The 24,152-nt window shown below is 53.4% G+C and overlaps 1 protein-coding gene and 1 long non-coding RNA gene across 3 annotated transcripts in view; one reads left to right on the forward strand and one right to left on the reverse strand.

Annotated features, from left to right (window-relative positions):
• Positions 1-3,002, reverse strand: part of LOC139029802 (uncharacterized) — an 8,137-nt gene extending 5,135 nt beyond the window's left edge. Inside the window, exon 1 of the long non-coding RNA XR_011482009.1 lies at positions 2,670-3,002. This is a non-coding gene — a long non-coding RNA (uncharacterized lncRNA). The remainder of the gene's footprint in view (positions 1-2,669) is intronic.
• Positions 1-14,919, forward strand: part of KLK14 (kallikrein related peptidase 14) — a 26,126-nt gene extending 11,207 nt beyond the window's left edge. For both annotated transcript variants that reach the window (XM_070450405.1, XM_070450406.1), the window contains exons 2-6: positions 9,856-9,917; positions 11,021-11,192; positions 13,167-13,420; positions 13,668-13,804; positions 14,412-14,919. In XM_070450405.1, coding sequence (XP_070306506.1) covers positions 9,878-9,917; positions 11,021-11,192; positions 13,167-13,420; positions 13,668-13,804; positions 14,412-14,567 — 759 coding nt within the window. In that variant the 5' untranslated portion in view covers positions 9,856-9,877 and the 3' untranslated portion in view covers positions 14,568-14,919. The remainder of the gene's footprint in view (positions 1-9,855; positions 9,918-11,020; positions 11,193-13,166; positions 13,421-13,667; positions 13,805-14,411) is intronic.
• The last annotated feature ends 9,233 nt before the right edge of the window (positions 14,920-24,152 follow it).

Here is a 24,152-nt window from a genome sequence, read left to right on the forward strand (position 1 = left end):
AGGGAAAAGAAACAGAGAAAGCAGGCAAACCCCCCTTCCCTGTCAGAGTTGGCACTCAAACTGTGGGAGACAGACTACACAGAAAAGGAAGTAAATAAAAGATGAGGGACATCGGACCGTGATAAACGCCATAAAGAAGAAAACAACAGCAACAATAAACAAGGAAGCAAACACGTAAGGCAATTATAGATTAAAACGAGGAAAGGAAAGCAGCACGGGGCTGAGACAGAAACCAGAAGGGAAGGTCCACTCCAGAGAAAGCGACCATGGGCAGAGTGATGGGAAGTGTGTCCCAGGGGGAGGGAACAGCAAAGACAGGCAGTGAGGTGGGGGGGGGGGGGCGCACCTACCGTGTCAGCAAAACCAAAGAAGCCTGGGGGGTCTGAGGCACAGCGCGTGGTAGAATGGTGAGGCTGGCAAGACGGGCAGAAAGCCAGGCACAGGGTGCCTTGGAAGTGTTTAGGTTTTATTATAACTGCAGTGGGAAATCACAGATGGGTTTTAAGCAGATTCTAACATGACACCATTTTATATTTTAAGAACGCACTGCCTGCCAAGTGGAGAATGGACTTAGTGTGGGGTGGGCGTGGGGGGGGAGGTGGAAACGGGGTTCAAATTTGGAAGCAGGGAGACGAGTTTAGAGGCTACGGCACCTGTCCAGGTGAGAGATAAGGGTAACCTGGAAGAGGATGAGTGAGCGGAAGCAAGTGGGTGGGTTTGATGTCTATTTTGGCGCTAAGGTGACAGGAATTGCCAAAGTGGGAAGTGGGAGTGAGGGTGGGATCAAGGACCACTCCCAGCCCTTGACAGAAGCAACTGGGGAGAGGGTGGTGTCATCACCTACAAAGGGAAACAAGTGCTTGATGATGGAGACGGGAGAGGGAGGTTGGGTAGGGCTGTTCGCTGGTTGTTGACGGGGCATCAGGGGCGCCCAGGCATGCATATGGAAGCTGCCTGGCACGTAGCAGATACAGGTGCTGACTCAGAGCCATCTCAGGGATTATCCAGAGAGACTAGGTAATCCTAGGGACACGTGAGGTCAGCAGCAGAGGGGCATGGAGCCAGACAGGCTGGGGTTCAAGTCCCAGCTCCGCCTCTAGCTTGTTGGGCAACTGACCTTCTTTCTCTGTTTCCTCATCTGTAGAATGGGAGTGATTATATGCACCTCTAGGGCTGGTGCAGGGAATAAGTGAGATGTGGCGCTTGGGAGGCACGAGAGAAACTGTCAGCCAAGAGCTGACAGGGACAGAAGGCAAAGGTCAGGGACTGGCTCATTTGTCTTTTTGGCAGCGTGCAGATCTCAGGAGTGATGCTGAAGCTCCAATACTTTGGCCACCTGATTCGAAGAGGTGACTCATTGGAAAAGACCCTGATGCTGGGAAAGATGGGGGGCAGGAGGAAAGGGAGCGGCAGAGGATGAAATGGTTGGATGGCATCACCGACTCAATGGACATGGCTTTGAGCAAACTCCTGGAGTTGGTGAAGGACAGGGAGGCCTGGCGTGCTGCAGTCCATGGGGTCACGAAGAGTGAGACAGGACTTCGTGACTGAACAACAAGAAGATCTTAGTTCCCTGACCTAGGATCAAACCCATGCCCCCTGAAATCAAAGAGTTAAGTCCTAACCACTGGACCACCAGGGAAGTTCCAGGGGGGATTTGCACATCCCAGAAGCATTCCTTGCAGGGACTCTATGGGGCTGTATCAGGAGACAGGGAGGCAGCGGAGAACTCCTTGCCCATGAACGGTATGGAGACAGATTTAGGGACTGAATGGCGTAGCATTTAACAGCCAGATGACCCAAATTCTGATCCCAGCTAATGCCATTTGCACAAAGGACTACTGAGAACCCGGCTTCCTCATCTCTCCCATCATCCTAACATGAGCCCTAAGCCCAACCTCATAGGGCTCTTGCAAGAATTGAAGGTGATAACGCAGGCAAAGTCCTAGATAACCTGCCAGATTTGTATTTATAAGTGGAGGTCGAGACAGGCATTTGCTGACAGGGAGTCAGGAGCCCCCGGAGAGAGGACCCCCCCCCCGCCCCCTGGGGGGTTTCACAGTCCCCAAAGGTGGCCAGAGTCTACCTGGCCCATCACTCATTCCCAAGGTCACACCCTGGCCTCTATCTGCATCCAGAGGAGCTCCACCTCTAAAACCCCACAAAATCCCACATCCCACTCCCTGACCACAGCCTCCCTCCCATGCTTCCAGAGCTCTGCCGTACCTGTTTGTCCACCTCCAAGACGACCCGAGCCCTCCACCAACAAAGCCCCTTCCGTCTGCACCTCTTTTACACTCACAGTCTGCCCTCTTAACGCCCCTAGGGGCCCCCCACTGTCTTAATCGCCCCACTCTCAGCATCCCTCCCCCCAGTCACCCAGCCCTGCACGCGCCTGCTCTTTGCTGGAGGCAAACAGAACAAGAGCCATTCAGCTGCTCCGAAGAGGCCGCTGTTAAATTCCTGGTCGCCAACCTCACCTGGGAACCTAGCCGCCACCCTCACCTCCCCAAGCAGGTGCCCCAGGAGACAGGATGAGCTGGCCCGAGCCTCCTGGCCATCTGACCCCCACCCGCCAACCTCCCCCACCCCTTCCTGCTTCCTTCCGAACAATGGGAGAGGCGTCCTTCCTTTTGTCTGCGGCTAATCCCCCCGTCGGGGCGGCTCACCCTCCGCCCCTGCGTTCTCAGGCATCCGGCTCCCTGCGGTGGGGAAGAGCCCGCCGCCTGGGTTCGGATGGCTGTGCCACTGCTCCCCTTTGCGTAACCGTGGACGGGCGACTCCGCTTCCCCACCTGCGTGCGGAAGATAATAAAAACATCTTTCTCACGAGGCCGTGGGAAGGGTTCGGCGAGGTAATTGACGAAACATGCGTTAAAACGGCATTGGACACACAAGTAAAGACTCAGATGAAACTGACGCTCAAATCACGGAGACAACAGAGAGGGTTCAGGGGGTCCGGAGCCCCTCCGGCGCTTACCCGCGGATTGACCTCGGACGGGCCACTCCCCACTCCCCCAGCCTCCTTCCTCAGGCTGTAAAACCGGCTCAGGATGGTACCTAGCCCAGGGAGGGTGGACTCCCCACCACCTCACTGCACTCATCCCCTTCTCTTCTCTCCCCTGGCTCAGCTTCTCCGGCTACACTGGCCTCCTCGCTGGTCCCCAGGCGCATCAGACCCCCTTACAGCCCAGAACCTTCGCAGGTGCTGCCATCCCCCCACACTGTCCCCCCACCCCCACCCCCATGTCCCTCCCGACCTTCAGGTCTTTGCTCAAAGAGCGCCTTCCCCCGACCCTGACCTCTTCCCTGCTTGCTTTAAGATTTTTTTTTTAAATCTGGATCATTTTTGAAGTCTTTATTGAATTTGTTACAATATTGTTTCTGTTTTATGTTTTGGTCTCCTTTTGTTTTGTTTGCCTGTGTAGGCATGTGGGATCTTAGATCTTCCCTGACCAGGGATCGAATCCACGCCCCCTACAGATAGAGATGAAGTCTTAACCATTAGACCACCAGGGAAGTCTCCTCTCGGCTTTCTTATTCTTCTTAGCACTCATGACTTGTGATATTATGTATTAATTTAACTTTCTTTTGCTTCCAGGATTTAAGTATCAGTGAGGCATATGCCATATCCTCAGCGCTTAGCCAGCTTCCCTGATAGCTCAGTTGGTAAAGAATTCGCCTGCAATGCAGGAGAGCCTGGTTCGATTCCTGGGTCAGGAAGATCCCCTGCAGGAGGGAAAGGCTGCCCACTCCAGTATTGTTGGACTTCCCCTGTGGCTCAGCTGGTAAAGAATCCACCCGCAAATGCGGGAGACCTGTGTTCGACCCCTGAGTTGGGAAGATCCCCTGGAGAAGGGAAAGGCTACACACTCCAGTATTCTGGCCTGGAGAATTCCATGGACTATATAGTCCCTTAGAACCATGACTGATGTATAGCAGGTACTCAAAAAATATTTGTTGAAGGGAAGGAGGGAGAGGAAGGCGGGGGGAGGGAAGGAGGGATGAAAGAAACTAACCCATATTAAGAAAGTGACCTGGGATCTTCTCAGACCAGGGACCGAACCAGTGTCCCCTGCGTGGCCAGGTGGCTGCTTAACCACTGGACCACCAGGAAATCCCACGTGCCACGGGGCAGCTACACTCTGCGCGCCACAACGGTTGCGCCTGTGCTGTAGACGCGGGGACTGCAACTGCTGAGCGCACGTGCCCAGAGCCCCTGCTCCGCAACGAGAGAAGCCACCGCAAGGAGAAGCCCACGCACTGCAGCAAAGCCCCAGCAGAGCCAAAATCTATACGTAAACACTCGTCCCTAAAATGTCAACAACCCGCGCCCAAAATAACTCTTAAAAAACAGTTACCTGGATACACAAAACGTGGCCCATCCATACGAAGGTGTGTGATCCAGCCTTTGAAAGGAAGGAGAAGAGAAAAGAAAGGGAGACTGCCCTGTGGTCCAGTGGTTAAGGATTCATCTGCCAGGGCAGGCGACATGGGTTCGATCCCTGGTCTGGGAACATTCCACACGCCACAGAGCACCTAAGCCTATGCACCACAACTCCTGAAACCTGTGCTCCCTAGAGCCCGTGCTCCGCAACAAAAGAAACCACCACAGTGAGAAGCCCCCACGCCGCAACGAGAGAGGAGCCCCCACTCACCACAGCTAGAGAAACCCGCGTGCAACAGTGAAGACCCAGTGCCGCCAAAGAGGAAATAACCGGATTAATTATTAAAGAGGAAGGAAATTCTGATGCGTTACAGCATCCACGTGAACCTTGAGGGCACTATGCTCACTGAAATGTGAAATACCTATTTCAGAGTAGTCAAATTTATAGACACAGAAAGTAGAATGGAGTCTACCAGGGCCTGGGGCAGGGAGGATGGGAAGCTGGTGTTTCATGGGGACAGACCTGCAGTCAGAGGAGATGAAAAGGTTTTGGAGACAGATGACGGTAATGGTTGCACAACCAAGTGAAAGTATTTCTTGCCACTGGACTGTACACTCAATGCTGTGAATGAGGACTTCCCTGGTGATCCATGCGTTGAGAATCTACCTTCCACTGCAGGGCACCCGGGTGCAATCCTGGCCGGGGAAGTTAGATGCCACATGCCACGAGGCTAGAAGAAAAAACAAGAAACAGAAAAAGCCCCCAGTGCCAGTGGCCACCTCACTGGGTCCAACCTTCGTGCCACTCTGCCGGGGTCCAGCCTCGACAGGATCCAGGGGGTACCCTCAGGATGAACGGCATCGGCGAGAGAGAGAGAGAAGACACGTGTGACCAGCCTTGATAGGGCCGAGTCTGCAAGGGAGAGAGAGAGAGAGAGTGACCAGACGGGGGGTGCAGAGTCTGTCAGAGTCTGGCAATGTTTTATTTTTTACCATAGCTTTTATACCCTAAGTTAGTACATTTCTAAGGGGAAGATAGTTTAACATTACATCAGCTTGTCCTTCACGAAACCAGGGTGTTTTCTGCACACTTCTTTGTTTATGAGGGTCTCGTACATTATCTTCTGGCCTTGGGGACTATTAACATTTTATGCAGGTCAGGTGAATGTAAACCTATTTTCTGTTTTTCTGGTGACTTTAACTGAAAGGTAGCAGTCTCATAGGGCAACAGTACAGAGTAGAAGTATAACCTTGTTAACACAAAAATTAATCCTTCTGCAGAAGTTGTCAGTTGTGTTTATCTAAAAAGTTTACCCCACACCGACTCTGCGACTTTGGTGAGGCAGCTTCTGCCTAGCACTCCTGACTGACAATTAACAACCATCTCATTGCTACCACACTAGGGCTAAGTCCTTATTTCTCTGGATCTTTAACTATATTAACAATGGCTTCTATAACACAGCCTTAGCACATTAAGAGCAAAAACACAGCAAGCGAATCTCAACCCAATAACCACCTATAGAATAATTTTTCTTATGTTTTCTAATAGGACTCCTTTACCCCTTAAAAAGGCTCTATGTCTATTAGGGCTTTTATATAATCAGGCTCTTTATGCTATTTTATGATTAGGATATTATAAGCAATCATGCAAATTAGTACCAAGGGCATAAATTCATTTGGCTAACAAACTACCAGCAAAGGAGTTTGAATTAAAACACTCCTTTCACCCTGAATAATCTCATAAAATACCACCACCTGGGAAACTTATTGATTAAAGTTCTAAATTGATTCTTATTTGGGAAGAGATCGGGGAAGGCCTTCCTGCCTGTGTCAGAGTCCACTGAGGCAGGCATCAGAAAGACAGATATCATCTTTAAGGTGAGAGCTGGGGGCAGCTTTTTGAAATCCCTGAAAACCTGATCTGCCTTGCCTGCCAGGCTTTCTCCTCATGACCTTGTCATGGGTGGGATCTCATGAGCTGGCCTTTTCGAAATCCCTTGCCCGTCAGGTTTTCTCCCTTACGGCCTTGTTAGGGGTAGGGTCTCATGTGTTGACTCCGGCACCACTCTCTTCTTAAAATTCATCTCCGTTTCCCTGATGCCACCCTCTCCTGGTTTCCTTCTTAGCTCTTCCATTTCTCCTTCTCAGCCCCCTGACCCCTAAGCTGGGGGTCTTCCTTGGGGTCCAGAGCAGACGCCCCAGGTCTTTTCGTTCTATTCAATCACTTCACATGAGTGCCGCAGCGCTCCGGTTTCCAGCACCTTCCATCGGTGCTAGTGACACCCCACCACTGTCTCTAACCAGACAGCTCCCCTCAGAGGCAGCCCAGGTCTGCAGTGACGGCCCTAAGGGCGCTTCTCTCCCCCGCTGAGAATCACTGGGGGATCCCTTCTCCCCCTAGCACTCTGAGCTCTGCCCCGTCCTCCCGTCTGAAGAGCCGTACTCAGAGCTGCTCTCCTCACTGCGTCCATGCCCCTGGTGAGCTCCGACTCATCCGCAGGGCCCGACTTAGAAAGCCCACCCTCTGGGAGCCCGTTGCCCACTCCTGAGGCTTCATCAGAACCTTCAGCAGTCCCCTCCATCCAATCAGAACACGCGTCACACTGGACTGAGTTTCCCCCGTTGCCTCTTTGGCCTCTCCTGCCAGACAGTGAGCTCCTGGAAGGAAAGGATTGTGGCCATGTGTCCATTCATTCATTCATCAAATATTTTTTGAGGACCCCCATAATGGGTGGAGTGGGAGCAGGGCAGCCCAGGACGGAGTGTGGCTGGAAGGGGACAGATAACCCAGCAGTGATGCTGAGGGGGCTCGGGGCTGGAGTGGGGAGATAAGGCAGTGAGCTGAGCCCTCTTTGTGGCCACGTCCCCAGTACGTTTTTCCTGGGCTCCCTGGGTCTCACTGAGGCCTTCTGCTTAAGCTGCGTATTCTTTCGGGGAAGAGGAGATCTCGGGTTTATCTTCCAGCTCAGCAGAGGATCCCTGTGAGTCCTTCAAATTACAGTCTTCTGGGGCCTCCCTGGCAGTACAGCAATGAAGAATCCGCCTGCAAATGCTGGGGACAGGGGTTCGATCCCTGGGCTGGGAAGATTCCCTGCAGGAGGGCACAGCAACCCACGCCGGTATTCTTGCCTGGAGAAGGTCGAGGCTAGAGGAGCCTGGCGAGCTACAGTCCCTGGGGCCGCAAAGAGTCAGAGACGACTGCGCACACGTGTGAAATAGCCAGTGGGAAGCTGCTTTATAGCTCAGGGAGCTCAGCCCAGTGCTCTGTGATGACCTGGAGGGGTGGGACGGGGGCGGGAGGGAAGCTCGGGAGAGAGGACATATTCATACATAAGGCTGATTCACGTCGTTATACAGGCGGAAACTGACACTGTAAAGCAATTATCCTCCCATTAAAAATAAATTATAAAATGGAATGTAAAACATTAAATGAAATTAAAATTAAAAAAATAAAAAAACAAAAAACCTCCATGCTCTCAATGCACGGGGGACAGGGGTTCAATCCCTGGTCAAGGAACTAAGATTCTGCATGCCAAAGCAACAGCAAAACCCACTACAGCATCTGAGCCCTCACAGAGCAGCTGCCTGTTCCACCCCCACCCCCCCACCCCTCCCCACCCCCGCCTTGTCCCCAGAGAATTCTTTCTTGGCGGAAGGGCTTCTAGTTTGTGCATCTCACCCTTCTGGTCTACCAAGGCTTGAACCAAGGTTTTCAGCCCCAAGCAGTGTGGCCTCTCTGCAGAGCCAGTTGAAGGGGGCGCTGAGCGCCTCTGCAGGGGGGCGGGGGAGCAGCAGTCCAGGTGGGGAGGGGAGGAAAGTGGTTTGGGAGCCAGACCCCCGGGGTTGGGGTGGGGGGACTGGGGGGACTGGGGGGCGGCGGGGAGAGTGCAGACAGCTGACCTCCTGAGTCACCGTGAGGTGGTCCAGACTGCCCTGAGACACACTGCCGTCATTAGGGAATTTAAGAGGCTGGGGGAGAGGCTGAGGGTGGCAGGGCCCTGCCCAACAGTTAGGATGGGTCCCCCAAACCCAGGCCCATTCCCCATCTCATCACTCCATCTCTCCTGCTCTCCCTGGGTCTCTGTCCCCACTCTGTCTGGGTCCCTTCCCCTTCTCTCTGGGTCCTTCTGTCCCACTCTCCCCTGACCTCTCTGCAGAGCCTGAGTTGGGGGGCACCAGTTCTGCCCTGACCCTCCCTTCCCCACTCCTTGCCGGGGCCCCTGCTCCCCCACCTTTCAGGGCCACGAGGACCACAGGATGAGAACGTGTGGGAGACAGGCCGCCTAGAACCTTGGTGCCCCCAGCTCCTCCCGTCTCCTGCCAGCCCCCAGCCCCACTCCCAGCCCCTCTCTGTTCCTCTGCGGCTGTCACCTCTCATCTCTGTCTCCCCGTCGCCCCTCTTTCTCAAGGGCCCTCCGTGACCTCCACTCCCTCTCCCTCTCCCCCGTCCTCTGCCCGGTCTCGTGTCGGATCTCCACATCCTTCCTCGCCATCCCTGGGCCTCCCGGTCCTCTCCGCTGCCATCCCTCACATGTGTGTGGGGGTGGGGCACCTCTGCTGCTGTGTCTCTATGTGCTTTTTCCTCCTTCTCTCTGCCTCTGTCCATTCTGTCTTCCCCTCCTTCCTTCTGTTTCTCTGCTTCTGTCTCTCATTTTCCCACACTCATCTCTCCGTGAATCCCTGTCGCTGCGCCCCGCCCCCACCCATCCTGCCTTTTTCTGTCTGCCTCCTCCTTCCTGATCTCTAGTCTCCATCTCCCTAAAGTCTCCCCACCTCTCCCAGGTCTCTCTGGGCCGTATTCCTCTCCCTCGCCCTCTGCCTTCCTGTTGCTATTTCTCTCACATTTCCTCACCTCACTCTGCTCCCGGGGCAGCCTCTCTCTCTCTCTGCCCCTGTCCCTCCCTCTCCCGGCCCCTCCCAGCACCTTCCCCCAAGTCCCCCCCCCCACCCCACTTGTCCACCCTGCCCGGGACTTCCCCCCTCCCTGGGTTCCTCCCAGATTATAACACCTTCCCCCGCCAGGTAGGCAGGTTCTCATGAACAATTGTGGCTGCTTCTCTGGCCAGAGAGGAGATGGGAGGAGATGGGATGGGGATCCTGGAGTGGGAAATAGGCAATAAAAAAAAAAAAAAAAAAAAGGAAAAAAAAAAACCTCAGAAGGGTGGAGGAAGAAGCAGGGCCAGCTACTCAGACCAGGGATAAAAGGCCTTGGCGAGTGACAAGGAAGGCAGACGCCACCCCCACTCCACCAGACAGGAGACATCAAGGCAAGCCCTGAGCCCTTCTCAGCATCCTCTCCAGCCACCAAGGAGCACTCCCTGCCCCAGACCCCGCCCTCCTGGTCTCTGGCCTCTCTTCTGTCCCCCAACCAGGTCCCTAAGCGTCTCAGTCTCTAAGAGCCTCTCTGACCCATAACCTCTAGGTCTCTTGCAGCTTCCTTGACCCTCACTTTCTCTCTGCATTTGCCAGAATCCAGCCGCCAGCCCTCAGAATGTTCCTCCTGCTGATGGCTCTTCAGATTTTGGCTGTAGGTAAGACAGTGGGTGGGCGGGGGGCTGAACTTTGAGAAGGGACAGGGAGATGGGGAAGGGCCCTGGGGACCTGAGATGCTCACCTGGCAAGAAGGGGTGGGGGATAGTCTGGGGACCATGGTTGAGGAGCGTGCTAGAGGAAGGCCCAGGTTCTAAGTGGTGGAGGTGTTAGAATATCGCAGGGTCCAGGAACTTGTAGGAGATGGTGAAGAGTTGGACATGACTGAGCAACTGAACAACATCAAGAGATAGTGAGAAATCAAGGGAGGAACTGAGCAGAACAGTCAGGTCCTGACCGAGTCTTATGAGAAAGTACCAGCAGGACACTTGCTGACTGCGCTGTCGTCTACTCGCTCAGCCGTGTCCGCCTCTTTGCGACCCCGTGGACTGTAGCCCACCAGGCTCCTCTGTCCATGGGATTTCCCAGGCAAGAATACTAGACTGGGTTGCCATTTCCTCCTCCAGGGGATCTTCCCAACACAGGGATCGATCCTTTGTCTCTTAAATGGCAGGCAGATTCTTTACCACTGAAGCCCTGTTGATTGTGTTAGGGAAGAACTAATCAGAAGTGACAGCAGAAATGATGATGGGGTGGTGGGTTCCTGGCGGGGGAGTGGTGTGGCATGAAGAGTGGGTGTACGGAGGGGGGGAACCTGGGGGCCCTGTGTGATCCTGGGGGACCACACACAGAGCGAGAAGTCTGGGGAAGGGACAGGGAGCTCCCCGATGGTGCTGGAGGATAGCTGAGCGGAGCTGTGGTGTATTGCATAAAGTGATCGTAGAAAGCATGCGTAGGAGAGCGGAGTCAGGGGCGGTAGTGTCGGGACCATGGATGAGGTGGTTCTGGGACCTCATAATAGGTGCTATGGGGGTGCCTGGGGGTGAGGGGGTGTCAGAAAACTCCCTGGTCGTGTTGGGACAGTACTGGGGGCACTGTTGGGTATATCTCATACAGGGTGGGGGTACATAAAGATAGATGGGTTAAGGATTAGGCAACATAGGGGGGACTTGTGGGTTCCGGACATCCTTGAGAGCTAGGGGTTGGGTGGAGAGCCTTTGTTTACCTGCTCCCCCTACTCCAGCTCACCCTTGCCTTCTCCTAGCCGTGGCCCAGAACCAAGGGAATGAGAACAAGATAATTGGTGGCTACACTTGCACCCAGAGCTCCCAACCGTGGCAGGCAGCCCTCCTGCAAGGCCCGCTGCATCGTTTCCTCTGTGGAGGGTCCCTGCTGTCCGACCAGTGGGTCATCACCGCTGCTCACTGCGCCCGCCCGTGAGTGGCTCCTTCCTGGTTCTTCTGCCAAGTGAATTCCAGAGTCTAGCCCTGTGTACAATCCAGGGTGCTAGCTGGGTTTGTTTGGGGTCTAGATAAGAGCCTAGAACCACAGACCCAGAACATGGAACCCAGCCATGAATCTAGAATCTGATTTTAGATTCTAAAAGCAGATCAACTGCTTAGAAACCATGCTCATGTGCTTAGTCATTCAGTCGTGTCTGACACTTCGGGTCTCTGTGGACAGTAACCCAACAGGCTGCTCTGTTGGGTTTTTTTAGGCAAGACTACTGGAGTGGGTTGCCGTTTCCTCCTCCAGGGGATCTTCCCGACCCAGGGATCGAACCTGCATCTCATACTTTGGCAGATGAATTCTTTACCACTAAGCCACCTGGGAAGCCGGTTAGAACCCATACACCAGCTTAGAGTCCTGCACAGAATCTAGAACCTAACACAAAACCTGACATCCATCCAGAGGCCAATCTCCACATAGAGACTAAGATTGGGAGTGGTGGTTGAATTCGGGACACAGCTACCTTCAGACACCCAGGACTCCTCTCAGAACACTGCCTGGGATCCAGAGTCAGGTTCAGAACCCACTGTCCAGCCATGAATCTGGAAACCTGCTTGCAGCTCAGAGCATGGGGTAAAGACAGAACCTGGGACTTGTTCTAGATCCAACATGTAATCCAGAGTCTAGTCTACAGCTCTTCTTTGAGGAGTCTAAAACCCAGACCTCAACCTGTTCTCTCCATCCCAGAATGAAGGCCATAATCTAAAGCTTCATAGAGAGCCCAGGGCCCTTCCCAGATTCTAGACCTAAACTTGGACCCCACACTAGAAATCAATGTCCAGACAAAAGCTCACCCAGTGCTCACAAACCAGATTTAACACCATAAACTGAAGTTCAGTGTAGAACTGAGGGCCCAGAGTCTAGAACGTAAAGCCCAGAATGGAAACCAACATCTAGAACCTGGGATCCTGACCATAGTCTGGAGCTCCTTCTAGAACCTAGAGCCCAACTTGAGGTCAAAGGCTCAGATCAGAATCTTGAACCAAGAATCCACAGACTATCACCTGTAATTTGATCTAAAGCAGAACCCAACCTAATATCAAGAAAGCAGGCTGATGTTTAGAACCCTGAGGCCAACTGGACCACAGAGCTCAAGTCACTGTCTCCAACCCACGTCATAAACCAGAGCTTCATCAAGAACCCAGAACTCAACCTAGAACCTGGAGCTCACATCTAGTATCTGCTAGTATCTAGAAAGTATGCTAGCATCTAGATTTAATCTAGAACACAACTCCAAGCTTAAGTCAAAAGTTTAGGGTGTCGAGAGCCCAAAGGCCAGGCTGGAACTGCAATGGAGCCTCCCTGGTGCCTACTCCAGAAGAGCAATTTGATTTCAAGCCTAGAGCCACAGCTTAGAGCCTCGCTTTAGAACACGGAGTCTTGACCCAGGCACATACCCTAGGGCAGAGCCTGCAACCCGCAAACCTCAGAAGGCAGAGCACAGCCCACCAGTGGAAGGGGAGGATATAAGACTGGGCCCAGAGAGAGTGTCCAGGCCGGCGGAAAGGGTCCAAGATTCCAGGAAACACTCTGCCTGCAATTAGAGGGAGGGTTGTGTGTGTGTGTGTGTGTGTGTGTGTGTGCTCAGCCATGTCCAACTCTTTGTGAACCTGGACAGTAGCCCGCCAGGCCCCTCTGTCCATGGGGATTCTCCAGACAAGGATACTGGAGTGGGTTGCCACGCCCTCCTCCAGGGGATCTTCCCAACCCAGTGATGGAGCCCGCGTCTCTGGTGTCTCCTGCATCAGCAGGGTGATTCTTTACCGCTGAGCCACCTGGGAAGCCCACGGGAGGGTCAGCCTGGAGGAAAACTCGTCCCGGGAGCAGGAGCATCGCTGGATGGTGGGGCGGGGTCTCAGCTCACATCCTGAGCAGCACCACTCTTGGGGGTCGTGGGCCAGGATCCTTCGAGTCGCCCTGGGCAAGCACAACCTGAAGGTCTGGGAGGCCACACAGCAGGTGCTGCGCGTGGCCCGCCAGGTGCCGCACCCCCAGTACAACTCTCGGACCAACGACAACGACCTGATGCTGCTGCGGCTGGAGCGGCCTGCTCGGCTGGGGCGGGGGGTGCGGCCCATCTCCGTGGCCCGCTCCTGCGCCGGCGTGGGCTCCTCCTGCCTTGTGTCAGGCTGGGGAACCATCTCCAGTCCTGTTGGTGAGGGGTCCTGCATCGGGAACGAGGGGCTGTGGGCTGGACCCCTGGGTCTGAGGGAGGAGGGGCTGGGGGCCTGGACCCCTGGGTCTGAGGGAGGAGGGGCTGGGGGCCTGGACCCCTGGGTCTGAGGGCAGAGGGGCTGGGGGGCTGAGTCCCGGGTCTGAGGGAGGAGGGTCTCAGGCCCAAACTTCTGGGTCCTATTGGAGAGTAGACCTCATTTTAACACCTCAATGCCACCCCCTCTCAGCCAGGTACCCCAACTCTCTGCAATGCGTAAACATCAACATCTTCTCGGATCAGGAGTGTCGGCGGGCCTACTCTGGAGCCATCACCCCGGGCATGGTCTGTGCAGGGGTCCCCCAAGGCGGGAAGGACTCTTGTCAGGTGAGCCCCAGGGAGAAAGCCTGGGCGGGGAGCTTGTCGGGGCTAAGACTTGGGTATGAGAGGACCTCAGGAGCAGGAAGATCAGGGGAGGCCCCCTCCCACCCCCAGAGACCAAGAGAGGTTGTCACAGCCAGGCTGTCTCCTAGCTGTTCGCCCTTCGGTATGGACGTAACCTTCCGGGCTTCACTTTCCTCACCTGTCCCATGGGGGCAGCAGGACAGGGTGGAATGGGATGAGCTCGTCCATGGCAAGAGTGCAGAGCTCTGACCACCACAGTCATTGCCATTGTTACATGTGGGCCCCTGGAAAGCTTGCTCAGGGTCTGGAGGTCTTAATCCATCCCCGAGCAACGGCTCCAGAGTCATGCAGAGTCACTGCATGTGGAAACACACATGCAGTTTTCTAGACGCAGAGCTTAGATGAAGAGGAGCCCAAGAGACACACAGGACAAGGGACCCCACGCCCCAGGAGCTGAGACCTCCAGAGGCCCTGCCCGGGCAGGGGGGAGAGTCTCAGTCATCCCCACATCTTTGCCTCTAGGGCTCCCCGCGGCCGGGGCTCTGGCCGTTGGTCCACGGATGTCTCAGTCTCTGCCTCTCCCCATCAGGGTGACTCCGGGGGACCCCTGGTTTGCGGAGGGCAGCTCCAGGGTCTCGTGTCCTGGGGGATGGAGCGCTGTGCCCAGCCCGGTTACCCCGGCGTCTACACCAACCTGTGCAAATACCACACCTGGATCCAGGAAACCATGCGGAGCAGATCGTAGCCGGCAGGACAGAACCTCACCAGCCCACAGGCTCCCCAAGACCCTGCCCCTCCCACTCAAGACCCAGCCCCCAGCACCCCCTCCCTCGGACCCCCAGCATCCTGATCCTGACCCCTGGCTCAGAACTCCCCTCTCCCAGAGCGGTTCCTTCAGGGCTTCTCCCTGCACCCCTACACCCTCCCCATCGTTATCCAGGGTACCCCTGAGACACCAGAGCAGGCGCATGAACACAGAGGCATTGAACTGGCACCATATTCCAAAGAGGACAATTTTCAAAGCTCTCAATGTCTCTAAAAGCCAGACAAATACCATCAATAAAATTTTAACAGTCCTACAACAAGGACCTACTGTATATCACAGAGGACTCTGCTCAATATTATGTGGCAGCCTGGATGGGAGGGGCGTTTGGGAGAGAAAGGATACATGTGTATAGTGAGGCTGAGTCCCTTCGCTGTTTGCCTGAAATTATCACAACGTTGTTTGTTAATCGGCTCTGCCTGCATTTTCAGCCGCTCAGTTGTGTCCGATTCTTTGACATCCTTTGGACTATAGCCTGCCAGTCTCCTCTGTCCAGGGGAGGAGGATTCTCCAGGCAAGAATACTGCAGTGGGTTGCTATTTCTCCTCCAGGGAATCTTCCCGACACAGGGATCGAACCCGAGTCTCCTGCATTGGCAGGCGGATTCTTTACTCGCTGAGCCACCAGGGAAGCCCTAACCGGCTGTACCCCAATACAAAATAAAAAGCTTAAAGAAAGTTTTTTTAACAATCTTAAATTCCATTCACCCATTCATCTAACGCACTCAACAGACAGGCATAGCGGTCCAATCACGGCCAGCCAGGAGCCGTGTCCTGAGGCGCATGGTGTCCCCTGGGGGTCCGCCCCCTCGCCATCCACCGTACCTGGTGTGGTGGAAGAAAACACTCCAGCCTTGCCGTGTGGCCCCCTGAGCAGGACCACCCCTCCCCCAGCCTCTTCTCAGGGTCCTGTGATTAGGGACTGCCAGGCCCAGGACCGGCAGGGCAAAGCCCGACCTTGTTTCCTGGGAAAACACGGTGCAAATGGAGAGGTCCTTCTTTTCCTCATCAGCAGTTAGGTGAGGAGACTTGAGTTAATCACACCCTTGAGTTCAGGTCCTGAACTCATTTACTTATTTCTACTTGTCACCCCCTGACTCCGGATACCCTCCTCTCCACAGGCACCAGCCCAGCTGGGCCTGCAATAATGTGCCTCCTTGGCCCACACTGGTTGTCATATCGTGTTGCTTCTAATTTGTACAACATCGTTGTGTTTTGAATCTCATTCTCTTTCTTATTTTCGTTCAAGAACCGCTATTTACTGGGCACCTACTATGCGCCGGGCATGGTTCCTAGGTACTGGAAGTAGGCCCACGAACAAGCCAGACAAATGTAAACGCTTCTCATCACAGAGCTTACGTCCTAGCAGGAGATGCCAGACAAGAAACAGTAAACATCATTTAAAGGTAGAGAGTCGCTAGGAATAAAAAGGTCATTAAACCTGGGCTGGGTGGCAGGCCTTGTATGTACGCCAGAGCCAGCTCATACCAGCCCATAAGAGCCTCTTGGCAAATTTTCAGGGATTTGGAGTGCCGGTTGCTCAACACAACCATAAAAGAAAATTAAATTACAGAAACTCACAATTAAATAATGTATACTTTTGAAAAGTCAATACTCAAAACTCATCAATTCCTAATTATCATTGCTGATATCTATGCTTCAAGGCTATTTATATCTGTCACGTTATGTCTGTAACGGTGAGCATCTGGACATCTATGTGTACCAAGTCACTTCAGTCGTGTTTGACTCTTTGCGACCCCATGGACTGTGGCCTGCCAGGCTCCTCTGTCCATGGGATTCTCCAGGCAAGAATACCAGAGTGGGTTGCCATGCCCTCCTCCAGGGGATCTTCCTGATCCAGGGATCAAACCCGCGTCTCTTCTGTCTCCTGATTTAGCAGGCGGGTTCTTTACCACTAGTGCCACCTGGAAAGCCCCAAGCATCTGGGCATCCCTTCCCGATTCCATCTCCATCTTCTCGAGGTTCTGTGCTTGCAGAATCAGATACAGTGGAAGCCTGCGTGGCCACATGTGTCCATCTGCTCGGCCGTGGGGGGCAACTGAGGATCAGAGAGTTCTGAGGGGGCAGCCTGGGAGCTGCCCAGCTGCTACAGCTCATCAGACTGCTGGGGGAGAACAGAGTCAACACTTCACAAAAACTGCAAAGGCAGCATAAGTTTTAACATTGTGAGTCAGGAGTTCCCTGGGGGTGCAGTGGATAAGAATCTGCCTGCTGATGCAAGGGACACAGGTTTGATCCCTGGTCCAGGAAGATTCCCCATGCTGGGGGCAGTTAAGCCCGTGCACCACAACTACTGAAGTCCGTGCGCCTAGAGCCTGTGCTAGGCAACGAGAGAAGCCACCACAGTGAGAAGCACGGGCACCAAAACGAAGAGGAGCCTCCACTCGGCTGCAACTAGAGAAAAGCCCTCTCAGCAACGGAGACCCAGCACAGCTAAAAATAAATTAATATTGAAAAATTAATATTGGTCTCGGACTCCATCCCAGACCAACTGAACCAAAATCTGCATTGTAACAAGATCCCCTGCCCAAGCCACCAACCCACCCCCCACCCCTGCAATCCAGGGGATTCAATGCTTTTTAACTTGAGGAGCACCACTCATGGTATACACCCACCATGTTTAATGACCCAGTTCCCCAGTGATGGACATCCAGGCAATAGTGCAATGACCACTGTGGGGCAGGCCCCTTATATAATCTACAGAAGGCTTCTCTGGAATACTCTCAAAAGCGGGATCGCTGGACCAAAAGTCTTACTCTTAATCAATTTCACCAAGTACTGGCAAGCTTTTGCTCAGATAAGAAGGATTCATATCTCACCACACCCTCAAAAATGCCTGCAGCTCGTTCACGCATCCAGCAAATATTCAGAGAGTTAAGAATCTGCTCGCAATGCGGGAGACATGGGTTCCAAACCTGTGTCAGGAAGATCCCCTGGAGAAGTGAAGGGCAGCCCACTCCAGTGTTTTTGCCTGGAGAATTCCACGGACAGAGGAGCCTGGCGGGCTACAGTCCATGGGATCACAAAGACTTGGACACAACGGAGCCACTAACACTTTCACTTTCAAGGCAGAGTGAGGGGATAGAGAATGCAGAGAACGTCAGAGGAAGGTTATAATTGTAAGCAGGTCGTGCATTGAGTGGTTAATTCAGCAGGACTGTTATTTACCTTACAAAGAAAAGTTTGGCCCTTGCCCAGTCTCTAGGAGAAAATCTGTAAGCCCTTGGAATATTCCGCCTAATAACAGTGTCTTTCTTTACCCGGGGGCCTTGGGCCACATCAGATAGTCTATCTTAATGAGGGGATTCGTGGTGGAGGTCTGGGGGCATGTTGGACCTGCGGAGGAGCTGAAGACTAAAGCTAGCGGTGCAGGCAGACAGCCATGTGCCTATGTGACCAACACCCAATAAAAACCACAGGCTCAGGTGGGCTTTCCTGGGGGGCCATACCCTGTACATGTTGTCACACAGGGTTGTTGGGCAAAGGAAGCACTGTCCATACGACTCCACGGGAGAGGGCAGTTGGAAGCTCATGCCTGGTTAGTCCTGGACTTGGCCGCGTGCGCCATTTTTCTCTCTGGAATAAACCAACATCCTGGGTAGAGGAGATTTTCTGAGCTCTGTGAGTCCTGCTTAGTGATTCCCGGACCTCGTCTCAAGGATCTCCAGCTACAGCGATGAAGGAAGTCTTCACGGAAGATGGCAAGAAGGGAAGAAGTCAGGCAGACACCTGGTGGGGGAGAGGGCTCCGGGAGTGGGAACTGAACTACTGAAGTGCTTTTCTGTTATTTATTATTTTTGGCTTATTATTGTTATTTATTATTTTGTGTCTTCATTGCTGCACACGGGCTTTCTTGAGCTGTGACCAGTGGGCTTCTCATTGCAGTGGCTTCTCTTGTTGCAGCAGAATGGACTCTAGAGCGCACGGGCTTCAGTCGTTGGGGCCCACAGGCTTAGTTGCTCCACGGCATGTGGAATCATCCCGGACCAGGGTTTGAACCCATGTCCTCTGCGTTGACAGGTGGATTCTCAACCACTGGACTACCAGGGAAGCCCATAACTGCTCAGGTTCTGAGATGGGATTGTGTGTGGCATGGGAAAGGCGGGAGAAGAGGAAGGGGTAAGTGATATCGGAGGACTATTGGGAACAGAGGTTCCAGAGCCTTCTCGGCCACCACGAGGACACCTTCACTCTGAACAAGAGCAAGGTCTGCAGGCCGTTGTGAAGAGGAGCAACCTGCCCTGACTTACATCTTTAAAGGGTCATGCTGGCGGCTGTGTGCGGTAAGCAGAGTGTAGGCAGACAGGGATGAAAGCATTGAGGCCAGATAAGAAAGTTGTGACAATCCCGGTGAGAGATGAGTGTTGCTGGGAGGAACCGGGGTGGCGAGGATGAAGTGTTGAGAAATGGTCTCGATTCCGGGTCTATTTTGAAGCGGGCAGGGTTTGGTAGAAACAGACACATGGCGTGCGAGAAAAGAAATTCAAGGGCAAGACTGAGGTCATGGCGGAAGGGTGGAACAGACAAAGAGACTCTACTGAGAAGACCGGGACTCTAAAAGGAGCTCATCTGGAACGAGAGAAGGGTGGAGGTCATAAGCTTGGTTTTGAAGGTGAATTTGTTGAGTAGGCAGTTGGACATGAAGTGGGGAATTTAAGAGCCAGGTCTGGCTGGAGACATGAAATGTGGGAGTCGTCAGCATGTTGATGGTATTTAAAGCCACGATGAGATCACCAAGGGAGTGAGCGTCGACAGAGGAAAAGAAGAGACCCAGATGCTTGATCATATAGAGGTTCATGAGAATAAACAGCACCAGGCACGCAGGAGAAGCAGTCAATGAATTAAGAGAAGGGCCAGGAGTGAGTAGTGTCTCAGAAGTCAGGGAAAGACTTCAAAGGAGCAGGAAGGGATCCGCTCGTTAAATGCTGCCGATGAATCAAGTGAGGTGAACCCCAAAGAGCCAGCCACTGGCTTCAATAACACAGACATCACTGGTGCCCGTCAAAGGGGCACAGTTGGTAAAGTTCAGCAGGGGAGGAAGCCTGCAGGGAGTGGGCTCAGAGCAGGAGAAGAGAAATGCAGACAGGACGTGTAGCCAACGTTTTGGAGACTTGCTGTCAAGGGGAGCCCAAACTAGGAGAGCATGAAGGCTGAGAGCAGGGTGCTTTTTTGTTTTTAATTCTTTTCCATGGAACATGTGAGAAATTGTAATGTGTTCGTATGATAATGGGGAAGGGGAAGAAATGATGATGCAGGCGAGGGAGCAGAGAACTGCTGGCTGCAACAGTGCCCTCAAAGAGGTGAGAGGGGATGGGGTACCTGGCGCAGGTGGAGGGGGTCTGTCTTATAAGGGGGTGAAGATTGTTCATCTATAGAAATGGGAGAGGAAGCGGAGGATGTGGGCACAGATGCAGGTAGATGGCAAGACTGACGCTTCTAGTTTTTGCTGTTTCGATGGGTGAAAAGCGGTATTTCGTGGCTGTGGAGAAAGATGGTGACCAGGGCCAACATCCTTAATAACACGGATCCAGCTCTAAAGAAAGAATTCACGTGCCTGAATTTCTTGCGCATCTTTCTCTCCAAAAGCCCAAGTCTGGTTTCTCCCCCAGGCGTCTCTCCATCTTTCTCCCTCTTAAATGTCTTGCCCTTTTTTTTTTTTTTGGTCTCTCCTTGCATTTCCTCTGCCTGCCCTCTCCCATCCCCCTTGTTTTTCTATCTCTGTGTATTCCCCGTGTCCTTGTCTGTCTCCTCTTCCCTTAGTATTTGCACCAGGGCCTCTGCTCCAGGCCTGGGTGTGGGGCCAACTTTCTCGCCCCAGCCAGCACTTCCAACCAGAACTTCCAGTTCCTGCTTGACAAAGAATCCCATTTTGAAGCCAAGCTAGGGTGGGGCACCCCCCCCCCCCACCCCGGGAACCTTGGGTTGCCTCCATCACCAGCTTTACTTATATAACAAGTCACGTTTGTGGCCTTTGGTTCATGTCACACTCTGGTCTAAGCATCTTCAAACGTTAACTCATTTACTCCTTCTCTATGAGGGAGGTGCTACTGAGAGCACCATTTTACAAATGGGACCCTGAGTCACAGAGTGGCCGTGCCACTTGAACTCAGCTCTGAACCACTAGGAACACTGTCTCTTTTTCTAGTCCTTTCCCTTTCGTTCTCTAGCCCTTCTCTGTGAGGGGGGAACAGACCCTGATCCATGAGACCCCCCTGGATTCAGTCTAATTGGTACGTGCCTTTCAGCAGCTCACTGCCGTCCACGGGCTCCGGTTCATCCAGGGAGAGGGTGTGGTATACTCCTAGTCCTTAGCGGGGTCCATGACCTCACTTCAGCAAGAGCCAGCCAGTCAGAAGTCCTAATGTCAGTGTTGACCTGGTACTCACCCCTCAGCAAATACCAAAACCAGCCACCCCCACTCCAAGTTCCAGCCCTTCCCAAGTGAGAGAGGCTTTTTCTGGAAATGTGAACCCAGGCCACCAGAGGGCACAGGTACCCCGACTTCCCACGCAAGTCTGTCACCTCACTTCACCCCACATCTGCCCTCCTGGCACTCACTCTGAACCCAGACTGATGGAAAAAGAATGAACCCGGCGACTTCCCTGTGGTCCAGTGGTTAAGACTCTGCGCTTCCAATGCAGGGGACACAGGTTGGATCCCTGGTCAGGGAACTTAAGATCCCAGTGGAACAACAAAAAAAAGGCGGGGGAGGGTTGCTGAACTTGAACTCAGTCTCTACTCTGGGCCCAGTCCTGGGAGGTGGGCTAATTCCAAGGTGGGGAAGGACAGTGACCTCTCTGTCACCTTGAGAGGCATTCCCAGCTATGACCCAGCCCACTCCCACCAAAACCTGATCCCAACACAGACACGTCTAGTGCTCATTGTCAACGCATAACACCACCTCAACCATATTTCAACGCCTCCACATCCAAACACTCAGTTTTGGCATCATCTCCAGCCCCAAGCCAACTGGACATCATCAACATTATTCCCAGATCCCTCCCATCTACAACTCAATCCTATCCCCCAAACCGACTCCAACCCCACCCTCACTCCAGGTCCATTCTCTTCCCCAAATTCGCCTGCTATCATCAGACCCCCCCAGCCCCGTCCCCAACTACACCCCCTACCATCCTAAACCTGACCACAAACTTTTCTTCCTAGTGTAGGAAAATTTGTGAAATGCTTTAAGATGGACCCATCGATACCATGAATGAAACACTAGATGAGTTATGATTGGATGGGGTCTCAACTTCTTTTACTGTCTGAGCTACTTTACCATCCTGTGAATGATAAACAGTTGATAGCAGTGCAAATAATTCTCATCCATAACAACCGAGTGGAATGACTTCTGTCAGGTGGAAGTACAATTCCCTTCCCTCCATATAGAATAGGGCTTCCCAGGTGGCTCAAAGGTGAAGAATCTGCCTGCCAATGCAGGAGATGCAGGTTCCATCCCTGGGTCAGGAAGATCCCCTGGAGAAGGAAATGGCAACCCACTCCAGCATTCTTGCCTGGGAGAGCCCGTGGACAGGCGGGCCTGGCGGGCTATGGTCCATAGGGTGGCAGAAAGTTGAACACAACTTAGCAACTAGACAACAACAACACAGAATAAGCCACTTTTGCATCTATTTGTTAGTTCCTTTCAGCACTTATTGCCTAGATGCATGTGGTTCTTTGTAACAGCTTGCTAGCTCCATCACGTATTAATGAATCCAAATAACATCTTCGACATATATTCATTTTATAGATGCAGGAGTGTCATGATTAGATCCTCTGTTTAAAAAAAAAAAATCTTTTAACACTAGATTTGACCCTTAAATGCAAAACTTTAATCTCTCAATATGGGTCATACCAGTTTTGAGATGAAGGTTTACTCCTTTCATCTCAGTTCCTAATCCGCATGACACCACTGCTGTCTCTCTTTCCAGACTTCATCTGATCCTCATCCCTGGCTTTCTTTCAAATTCTGACCCCACCTCAGTCCTGTCTAATCCCTAATCCTGCCTCCTCCACCCCCTGGGATTAGCTCACAGAATCCACCCAGGCCCAGTTCCAGGAGACGCCTTCTCATTCCTCAAACACCTAAAACACCTTCCCTTCCTCCTTCCTCTTCCCGCTCATCCGGCCCCCAGACACCCGAGAACTCTGATTCCTGCTTCTTCGTCCCCACCTACGCTCCCGTGGACTGCCTCATCCCTACTCCTAAAAGGCCACGTTTATCCAAAATGTTGCTTTCCCAGATCCAACCCCTGCCCACATCCAATCTAAATTGACTTTCTAAATTGACCCATCTGAAGATCCCCTTCTTGTGTGTGATTTGGAGAGAGGGGCACGGTAGGGTAAATTTCGGCATCCCTGTGTTTTCCAGAAGAAAAGGGGCTGGAGATGGAGTTGGAGCTGGAGATGAGGCTGAGAACTGGAACTTAGACATGTTGAGTTTGACGTGGAGAATTAAACTTGAGAATGGCTGTGACGGGAATGGGCCTGAGGGACGGGCTGATGTTAAGTGTGGAGAATGGTCAAAATTAGGTAGGGAGGTGGGAAGAGGATGGAAAATGGCTGGGAACTGATGTAAATTAAGAATACGGGTAGGGTTGGGTGGGAGGGACCTTCTTGTTGGTCCAGTGGCACAGAGGAACCCAGGTTACTGTCCATGGGATCACAAAGAGTCAGACAAGGTTGGAGGGGAGGTAAGAAAGTGGGATGGAAAAATGGGCTGGTGTTAGAGAGGACCCCGGGGGATTTAAGGTGGACCTGGGGAAGGAACTGGGCTCTTCCCCCCACTCCCAGATGGGTCCTGCTGCCTGAAAGTTCACAGCGGGTTCAACTTGGGCGGAACCAGATCTGGGTCCTAGCTTGTCCTGGGAGCTCCGCCCCGCTGAGAAGGGCCAAGCCCAGGCTGGGGGAGCCGGCGACAGACTGCTGAGCCACTGGGGGTGGAGAAGGGAAGGCCAGCAACAGGGAAACGCTGAAGGCGCTGGGGGAGGGAGTTCAGGGGTTAAAAGCCATGGGTCGAGGCTGAAGTTGGAGGCAGCTGGCAGCAGAAGTCACCCGGGGCCGACCCAGGTAGGGTCCGCCTAAGGCAGGGGCAGGAGCACTGGGAGGGGGGAGGGTCGGAGAGAGCGGGAGGCAGCTGAGTCAGGGAGAGGGAGACAGAGGCCAGAGGCAAGGTTCCAGGCCGAAATCTGCAGAGGTTTGAGAGGTGAAGCAGCGGAAAGATAAGATGCTCAGTTTTAGACCAGGCGTCGGAGAGGGGAGAAGGCGCCTGCAGACGGTAGAGAGGGGCAGGAGAGTGCACCAAGGACCCTGCTGGCTGGAGGGCTGGGGTGGAGGGACGGGCCATCCGGGGTGAAGGGCGGCGAGAGAGCTGCAGCCCCGGGGAGGGATGTGCAAGCTGCCCCTCCCATCGCGTTACCGGGACCCCCACCCCTCCACACACACACCAAGAATGGAACTGGGAGATGGGGGGTCGGTGCAGATTCCA

The sequence above is a fragment of the Odocoileus virginianus genome, chromosome 20, assembly GCF_023699985.2.
Source record: "Odocoileus virginianus isolate 20LAN1187 ecotype Illinois chromosome 20, Ovbor_1.2, whole genome shotgun sequence".
Classification (NCBI taxonomy): domain Eukaryota; kingdom Metazoa; phylum Chordata; class Mammalia; order Artiodactyla; family Cervidae; genus Odocoileus; species Odocoileus virginianus.